This window comes from Ruditapes philippinarum, unplaced genomic scaffold (genome assembly GCF_026571515.1).
Source record: "Ruditapes philippinarum isolate M1 unplaced genomic scaffold, ASM2657151v2 ctg19343_1_1_1_1, whole genome shotgun sequence".
Taxonomy (NCBI): Eukaryota; Metazoa; Mollusca; class Bivalvia; order Venerida; family Veneridae; genus Ruditapes; species Ruditapes philippinarum.
The window spans coordinates 1,342-11,368 of record NW_026866605.1 but is presented as its reverse complement, the minus strand read 5'-3'; the positions used below and the strand labels follow the sequence as shown (position 1 = coordinate 11,368).

Sequence of the window (10,027 nt, the reverse complement as noted above, 5' to 3'; positions counted from 1 at the left end):
CTCCTTATACTTGTACAAAATCGAATCCGTAAAGCTGGAACGTCGCCATATGACCTATATTGTGTCAGGGTGACATAAAACCTAATCAAATATAATTTTTCATATCTTGATATAAAAATAAATATTCATAAATGACATGCAAATGCTACCACATTTTACAAATGATTTAAAGATGATTAAAACATTAATGTCAGTTTGCAAATAAAATTGATAAATATCTTGATATCCATAAATACATCCATAAATTTGCAAGCAAATGCTACTATACAATCAAATCATTAAAATTAACACATGACTGATATATATACTTAACAAATCTTATAAGTGTGCATGTATAAACATCTTATAATGCTAAAATTTTCAGTATACATGTATACAGTTGAGAAACATGGTATGATATTCCATTTATCAAATATCATAACACACTTAAATTTAACACAAATGTTCAATAAATGTAATTGTGCGTCGCAAAATTATTACTACCTTGACTTTGACCGCGGGTAGTAGTTTAAATTATCGTTGTTTATTTAATTTTGGGGAAGATTTTAGTCCTAAAAAATACGGTATTGGCTGGTTACTGAGCGATGGTCTTTTGCACTTTACAAGCACTTCGCAGGGAAGTTCAGGAAGACTGTTAGCACTTACCACGTACGTCTATATAGTTTTCTATACACAACTGTTGTCAATTTTTGAAGAAAAATAAATATTTTCAACTAAAAAGTTTGCTGTATTGAAAATTCGATAGAAGTTATATGGTGGTAAACGACTGCGATATAAAACTCGCCTAGTGGCTCGGTTTCAACATAGACTATTTTCATCCTATTCTATTGATATCTTGTTTTCTGTTTGACTGTTTCCTAATCAGTTATGTGTATGCGATTTATCTTTTTAAAACTAATAAATCTTTTAAATTAGCATCATGTTAAAGCTTTGAATTATTCTGGTCGTGTCTTAAAGTGCTAGTATACTGTGCAGTAACCTTAAGGAAGAACAATGTTGTGACAAAAGTTTACCAAATCTTCTTGATTTCTTTACATCATAGTCAATTTTTGCATACATGTATGTGTTATCTAGAGGGTCGATCAATGGACGAGGCAAAATAACCACTTGACACTCGGTCACTGGAGAAAAACAATTGTAATTAACTGGTTTATCTTAGTTATCCAGAAAAGCTGGTTAGATGGACCAACCGCCGAAATGTTACCAAATATCTTTTTAAACCATACCAAAACTCGTACATTGTTTCATTTATTCTAGGGTTTCATATTTTGGCGACAGGGAAAATGCATTTATTATTTGCATACAATTTATACAAAATAGAAAAAACCCAACATCGAAACACGTGGCACTTAATCTGATTCATACTCGGAGGCTACAACCCCTGCGTACAAATCAGATAGATTATATTCTAATTTCTTACCTCAGATACGTATGAGCAATCAATGTATATATAAGTTTGATTTAACATTTGAAAGTCATTTAACTACATTGGCGTTTCAAGTAAAACCTTCGTGTACGATCAGATAAAATGAAGATAATTTTGGTTGCCATTCTGCTCGTCTTTGGATTTTCAGCATGCGCAAAGGCAGACGACTCAATAGAAAACGATTTTGACGAGTTGGTTAATCTCGTGAGTGACGTTAAGGAAAGGATACAATCTTTGAGAAGAAACGTCAAAGGTTTGGTTTATCATTGAACTTTTAAAGAAAGTAAAATACAGAAATAGGGAGACAAAACATTTATATTTTCATAAAATCCATTTCTAAATAACTTTCATATTTTTGTACACAAAATTCATGCATACAGACAAAATCAATAAATATATAAATATTATTTATTCCACATTTTTCTTTTTGCACAATCAGGATAACAAAATATATCGAATATTGATTATTTTTCTTATTAACAGAGGAATTACGATCAAAATGTGGAAAAAATAAATGTTCTAAAAAATCATGTGCGGATGGTTGGGTCTCCTACAACGGGAAGTGTTACTTCTTTGATAATGATCAAGCATGCACTTATGAAGAAGCAAGGGTAGGTAAACATTTATGACTGTTCTGAACAATGTTGTGATTATTAAAAAAGGAAAAGTTTTCAAACAAGTTCTATATTAATTTTATTCATTGAGTGCATTTTTTCCAATTTGGCTATAATTTACTTACCGTTCTTCGGCACCTGTGTCCGAGTGGTTAAGGTCATTGACTTCAAATTACTTGCCCCTCATCGCTGTGGGTTTGAATCCCGACAGGGTCTTTTGATTCTTTCATGTGAGGAAGCTATCCAGCTAGCTTACGGAAAGTCGGTGGTTCTACACAGGCGCCCGTTTGTGCCTGAAATAATTCACGGAAGGGCACCTGAGGTCTTCCTCCACCAGTTAATCTGGAACGTCGCCATATGACCTAAACTGTGTCGGTGTGACATAAAACCAAATTAAACAAACTTACCGTTCTATGACTTAGAACATCATAATGCATATAAAATCAAGAAATAAAGCCGGAAGAACTGAACTACACAAAATTGAAATCAAAAGCCATATATGAAAATGATAAGGATAGGACAATATATTTTTTTTGAAGTTTTCTTTGTATTGCAAATTTGATTACCGTTATTTTATATGCATACTCCAATTATAGCGATTGAATCTGATATATAATATATACATGTGCTAAATAATTTTTGTTAGGCATTCTGCAAACAGAGAGAGTCTGTATTGTTGTATGTACAAGATGAAGCAGAAAATGCGTTTATAGTCGGAATGTTGGGCCGCTTGAAATGTGAGTTGATTTTCTAATCGCCATCGTGCAGAAATATTGTGCAGAAATAAAAAATATATGTATAAAGCTATATTATAACTATTCCGCTAACGAATGTATAAAGCTGTATTTTTACTATTTCGTTCAAAGATGTATCAAGCTGTAGTATGACTATTTCGTTCACAGATGTATAAAGCTGTATTATAACCTTTTCGTTCAAGAATTTATGAAGCTGTATTATAACTATTTCGTTCAAGAATGTATAAAACTGTATTATTACTTTATCGTTCAAGAATGTTTAAAGCTGTAATATAACGATTTCGTTCACGAATGTATATAAAGCTGTATTATAATTATTTCGTTCCCGAATGTATAAAGCAGTATTTAAACGATTTCGTTCCCGAATGTATAAAGCTGTATTATAACTATTTCGCTTCGGAATGCATAAAGCTGTATTATAATTATTTCGTTCCCGAATGTATAAAGCTGTATTATAATTATTTCGTTCCCGAATGCATAAAGCTGTGTTATAATTATTTCGTTCACGAATGTATAAAGCTGTATTATAACTATTTCGTTCCCGAATGTATAAAGCTGTATTATAACTATTTCGTTCACGAATGTATATAGCTGTATTATAACCTTTTCGTTCACGAATGTATAAAGCTGTATTATAACTATTTCGTTCCCGAATGTATAAAGCTGTATTATAACCTTTTCGTTCAATAATTAATGAAGCTGTATTATAACTATTTCGTTCACGAATGTATAAATATGTATTTTAATGATTTTGTTCACGAATGTTTAAAGCTGTATTATAACTATTTCGTTCACGAATGTATAAATATGTATTATAATGATTTTGTTCACGAATGTTTAAAGCTGTATTATAACGATTTCGTTCACAAATGTTTAAAGCTGTATTATAACTTTTTCGTTCCCGAATGTATAAAGCTGTATTATAACGATTTCGTACACGAATGTATATAAAGCTGTTTTATAAATATTACGTTCACAGATGTATAAAGCTGTATTATAACTATTTCGTTCACGAATGTATAAAGCTGTATTATAACGATTTCGTTCACAAATGTTTAAAGCTGTATTATAACTTTTTCGTTCCCGAATGTATAAAGCTGTATTATAACGATTTCGTACACGAATGTATATAAAGCTGTTTTATAAATATTACGTTCACAGATGTATAAAGCTGTATTATAACTATTTCGTTCCCGAATGTATAAAGCTGTATTATAACTTTTTCGTTCCCGAATGTATAAAGCTGTATTTAAACGATTTCGTTCCCGAATGTATAAAGCTGTATTATAACTATTTCGTTCACGAATGTTTATAGAGCTGTATTATAATGATTCGTTCACGAATGTTTAAAGCTGTATTGTAACGATTTCGATCACGATTGTATATAAAGCTGTTTTATAAATATTACGTTCACAGATGAATAAAGCTTTATTATTACTTACATTGTCTGATAGTCTCAAGCATATTTGATATCTGTGTAGTATTGCTCCAAAGGCGAAAACAACAATTATAATTTCCCTTTGTGAGTTGTGAATGCATGAATTATTATTTTCATTAGTGAACGTCTCTTACATCTTGTTCATCGTTAATTAACATGTAAGATAACATAACATGTAATCAATAACATTTTAAATGTTAATGGTTCGGCCGTTGGTAAATGACGATGTGTTTAGCTAAGCTATATAACTATGTAGAATTTTTTAATGTGTCATAAAATTAACCTCCTAAGCGAAGAGCACGAAGGGTAAAACAGTTTAACATCCAGGCCTCTTGTTAATAGTCATCTAAACAAGGAGATTTCAACCTATTTTCATAAAAAGATATTATACAGGGCATGCGATCACATGTAGCCACGGTTATTGGCGGCTGCGACATTTCAAATGTGAATGTGCTTCGGATCTTAGGATCTTTTGTATTTGAAACCATTGCAACAAAGTGAAGAATAACAAAAAGAATGACTTACCGCAGCCGGATAAACTGGTTTTTACATACCAGAAGAATACATTTTATGAGTGAGACTAAAAAATGTGTTGGAGTACCAAACTTAATACCTTATTCCGACATATACCGGAGAAATGCAGCTAAACGCCCGCTTTTGCACCCACCGCCGTCTAACTTATCTCTTCGCAACGATTAGTTTACGATTTTGAATGAAAAATTGGAGGAAAAAGCCGTATGTTTTTTCTTTGTGATCATTCTGCAAGCGTCTAGAGGTACTGCGCCAACACTGCAGGAATTGATTTTTATCATTACCATTTTGTGAAAAGTTACGCTGATTTTTTTTCACGACCTTCCCAGGCTGAAAATTTCTTGCGTTTATTATAATGTAAATAAATAAACTACATCTATTTAACAACTACTTATATATGCTGAAGTAGTCTTAAGAAAAGCAAAAAACAAGGTTATCTGTTCTAGAAGACGGATGTGTCAAATATATTTTATCAAACATAGATCGAATATATTTAGTTTTATTTCACCGAAGTTGTTTCTTAAAGGTACTTATGCGATCATTTTAACTTAAAAGGTTTTCCTCTTTTAAAAGCAATAATTTCACACTGTCTTGACTATATGCATCTGTCACCAGACAACCTCAAATATTGTAAATATTCCTTCCCTTTCTCTGTCCAACAATTTGAAATTTAAATGATGATGGTAATTTTAGATGGGATTTTAGGTCTTATTATTCTTTACAACAGGATGTGTGTTTAAATATGGTATATGTTTTATCTTTCATTCTATCTTTCCGCCTCCGACTTTTACACTTATGTAATGTTGTTGTTAGTGGAATTTTTTGTTATCGTATCATTTTCATTACAGGATGTTTCTTTTTCTCACGAATTTCTTCATCTCAAAATAAATTTGTTTATTATATTTAAAATGATAAATTGGTGGGTATGTTATTGGTGAAATGTTCCATGTCTAGACATGTTATTATTATTTTTTATATAAAACCAAGACAAACACCCACTCAAATAGGCGTAGGAAATTATTTTGCTAATAATAAGTTGCTATATTTTCTGCTTTCATATCTTATAAAATATAACCCATTGAACAAACATAGGTGCTCTGTGAATAGAGATAACTTAATCTTTTGCTTCACGGTGATTTTGCATTACGCCTTAACAATGTACTTGGTTTTGCATAACAATTTTCTTGATTTTGCATAGCATTGTTCTTGATTTTACGAGCAAAGTTCTTGATTTGCAAAGCAATTTAGTGAGACGGCCTCTAAGAAAATTGTACGAAGGTAAATGAATACCACTTTGAGCTTCAAAGTTAACCCTTTTATGACATGACAGGTGATGCGGTCGTGGGCGGGGTGGGGGTCGTCGGCGGGGCGGCGGTCGTAAGCAAAAGCTACCTTCTTGCCTTTACGGTCGGATGGTCTGTTGTATTATCTATAAACATTCGTGGAAAATGTTCGTAAACGAAGAAATACGAGGGTAATAATGTCAAAGGAAATGAAATGTTTAAATTTATCACAGATCGTTAATGTAGTGTTTATTTTAAATTTTACATAATTTAAAGATTTATCACATACCATGCCGCTTTTTGCGACTCCATATAAATGGTATTGCACGGCCGTGCATAATTATATCTTGACGTGGTGTCATTTTCATTATGTTTAAGAAATAATATATTCCAAACAGTGATTGTATCGCTCTATAAAATCACTGTTTGTAGTTCGGTTGCGAGGAAAATATATCACGAGGGCATAGCCTGAGTGATATGATAATGTGCATCCGAACGACAAACAGTGATTTTATAGAGCGATAAAATTACCGATTTGGATAAACAGTATTAGAAAAAGTTAAAAACCATAGCGTTAAGACGCGCTAAATGTTAGCGTTAAATAGATAAATTACCGGTATTTGTTTCATATTTAGGATTTAAATCAGAAGTCCAAAAACACTTATATATTAAAGAGTTATCTTAAAAGTATACTACTAATAGAGACATTTATGTTAACAAATTTGAAATTTTGAATAATGTGCTTATATCAATCACTTTGCAGCAACTAGAAGCTGGTTGATGGGATTGAAACAATCAGAAGGCCAACAAAAATTTATTCTCAACATCTGGCTCCTCCTCGCACCGGTATACTTTAATGTTAAATAGCCATTGTCTTGTTTAGATCAGTTGCAATATCCGTAGTTTTTCATTATCATTCGTACTCGAACAGTGTGTGGAGAATTATTATTGAAAACGGTCAGCAGGCTAATGTATACCAATAAATGCACATGCGTTAACTGGAGTTCAGGTATTAGTAACCCGCACTCACTGTCTTTTTTTTTTGCCTATAATACAAAAGAGAAGAAACACCACCCCAAACCCCCGTACAAGTCAGATAGCCTCTTGTTTCAACGCTCTTTTTAGTATATGTTTCACGCTTCTTCAAATATCGTATTTATTTTCGAGATTTAAACGCATGAAAGCTGAAAAAAATAGAATGGCATTGTAACTATTCAAATATTTCATCATTGCCTCTTTTCTTATTGGTGGCATCACTGGAAATATTTTTTTCAAGATTAATATTTTATTAAATAAGATCTAGACCAATCACTTATGTGCATAACACCGCACTTTCTGATCAACCGAACTTTGGCGTTATAGGCGCCGCTTAGTCCGTTTGTCCGTCCGTCTGACCGTCAGCTTTTCTTGTACCGGAAATAACTCTGATACTATAAGAGGTATGAACAATAAACTAATGTAGGTTGATACACCATTATTATTTAACAAAATGCAAAGGCTCACAAACAAAGTACACCTTGCTGCACTTAACAGCTAATATTATTGAGCTATCTCGAGAGATATTAGTTCATTTTTTTAACTATTGTAGTTGTCCCAGGGCATACTCCTGAAACTTAACAGAAGGTACAATCAAGAAATCATATATGGCTAGGAGATGAGAAGATAGATCTATTGAGGGTATGCAGTTGGCAAAAAGAAACCGTAACTCTGTTCGCCTTATTCGAGTTATTTGGCCGCTTTGTCTCGTTTTTACACTACTTGCCAAGTTTTGTCAGGGAATAACTCGCTGAATAAAGGTATCAACAAAATACTTATTCTTAACGCTTTTCTCTCGAGCATCGTATCTGTTCACTCAGCCCTTCTGTGTCATCTAATTCGCGTTGCACCATTTGCAACTAAATTCATACCCTCCAATTTTCATATACAATATGTGTTTTCCTAGAATAGTGGCCTTACATAGAAAGATCCTTAAATTATATGTTTATTAATTGAGTAGATAAGATAGCATTCAACAAATACCTTTCATAAGCGTTTTCATTTGGTCCACATATTTAGGAAACACAAAATTGTGAAATAGGCTCGAAATTAATTTACAGCTGTAGCCATGGGGCAATTTACCAAGAAGCATGTTTCTTGTATCTTTCTTGTTGCAATATTTAAACATAAATTGAATTGTTTAAAAATAAGATTCAATGGGATGATAAGTGTATTTACTGAACTTTATTACATCCCCATCATATTAAATTTAATATATTGCACAAAAACTTAGCATGTAATTGCTGACACAACGTAAAGCTCTTATAAACATTTGTTAATTTTAGTTTGAATAATTAGAAACATATTAACCTTTTTTATATTTAAAGTCTTAAAATTCTCAAAACATTTATCAATTACATCTTATAAGCAACAAATACATTTTTGAAAAATTTTCAGATATTTAAATGATACTAAGTAAGATCATTTGATTGCACAAAGATGTATCTTTTTATAGACCGTCACATTTAATGTTTTAATGCTACATATCAAAATAAGTCTGTACTCGGTATTTAAAGCAGCACGCCTCCAGATTCATGCTAATTTTCATGAAAATTGAGAAAATGCATAATAAAGTAGAATATTGTAAAGTGAACAATGATAATAATTTTCATATTACAAACAACACTTACAACCATATAAATCAACAAAAAGATGTCAAAATATACAAAAATAGACCTTACTGCGCGTTACTAACGCAATAGAAATATGGTGAAAAATACTTCAAAATTGGTTATAAATCGCACATAACATAGAAATTATTACTTTAATCTTTAATCTTTTTACATTTCTTAATATCTCAGTACTTTTTTCTCAAGTATGTTTTTTTTAAATATTTTGGTTCATCTGGAGGCGTGCAGCTTTAAGCTGAATTTAGTTTGCTACTTCAGAACTTTAGAACCCAAAGTGACATGTAAAATTGTAGCATTATAACGCACTTTAGGGTTTATTTCTCGATTTTGATCCTAAAGTTCGGTGTTACATACTTACTTGCAAAGTCTCATATCATTCTCTCACTCCGTTTTCACTTACATCAGCCCAATAATCAGAAAATTGCATATAAATATACATGTACATTGAATGTTTCAGGTCAACCTGAAGGTGGTAGAAAGCAGAATTGCGTTGTATACAGCATCTACCAAGCCCATAGTTGGCATGACGCAGACTGTCACGCAAAATATTCAGTTATTTGCAAACAAGGTATTGTGCTATATTTTAGGTTAACATCGTATGAGCAGGTACTTACAACTATAACAATTGATCCGCAAAGTAGTTTGGTAAATATTAATTATAATCAGGCTCTTTTTGCCCTAAGCAAATTGCGCATGCGCGAAGGACTACTACTTCCGGTCAATTTTTCATAGCAGCGAACCGCGTCGTAAAAAGGTCTATAAGGACTATAATTATATACATTAACGCATTGATACAACACATTGATTTCATGTTTGCATTCTAAGTAATAAGTGTGAGTCATTACAATATTATTGACGTGTACAGTACGTTCGTAGAATGTGTTTTTTTCTTTTTGAACGAATAATTTGAGATCTGCATATGTGGTCATGCATTTATGTAATGATTTCATGTGGTTATATTTCAGGAAACTTGGCATCAGGGCGATAACGATGTAAATTTGTGTTCATTGCCGTATTTGTCTAAAATAAACTTTAACATTATATTTGATACGCACTATTTGTTATGAATGACGAACAGCAAATTACTAGCTGTACGTGGAAAAGATTGTACTCATACCTAAACATGAAAAGACCTCAAAGTAATATGGACAAGTTTACTCACTCGAGTTAGTACAGGTCATGTCAAGGTTGAGTGGTTGTTTGTGGCTCTCTCTCTTTTCACCGTGCAAAGAGAGGGTATAAGGTGCGAGGAGGTTGTCCATCAGAGCAGTGAACTTTGTATCTTGAAGTTTAGAAGGTGTACGTGTGTGGGTG

At 32.2% G+C, this 10,027-nt stretch overlaps 1 protein-coding gene across 1 annotated transcript; it reads left to right on the top strand.

Moving 5' to 3' along the window:
• The first annotated feature begins 1,412 nt into the window (after positions 1 to 1,412).
• On the top strand, positions 1,413 to 6,914 carry LOC132733032 (C-type lectin domain family 17, member A-like). Its single transcript, XM_060719608.1, has 4 exons — positions 1,413 to 1,679; positions 1,910 to 2,037; positions 2,687 to 2,777; positions 6,811 to 6,914. Exons 1-4 carry the CDS (start codon positions 1,529 to 1,531, stop codon positions 6,912 to 6,914), a joined length of 474 nt encoding a protein of 157 aa, XP_060575591.1. The 5' UTR covers positions 1,413 to 1,528.
• The last annotated feature ends 3,113 nt before the right edge of the window (positions 6,915 to 10,027 follow it).

What these genes read in the sequence shown, in the direction of transcription:
- LOC132733032 (XM_060719608.1), top strand. Translation starts at nt 1,529, where the DNA reads ATGAAGATAATTTTGGTTGCCATTCTGCTCGTCTTTGGATTTTCAGCA. An exon ending in TTTGAGAAGAAACGTCAAAG is followed by an intron (nt 1,680 to 1,909) that starts GTTTGGTTTATC and finishes TCTTATTAACAG; the next exon opens with AGGAATTACGATCAAAATGT. An exon ending in AATGTTGGGCCGCTTGAAAT is followed by an intron (nt 2,778 to 6,810) that starts GTGAGTTGATTT and finishes ATCACTTTGCAG; the next exon opens with CAACTAGAAGCTGGTTGATG.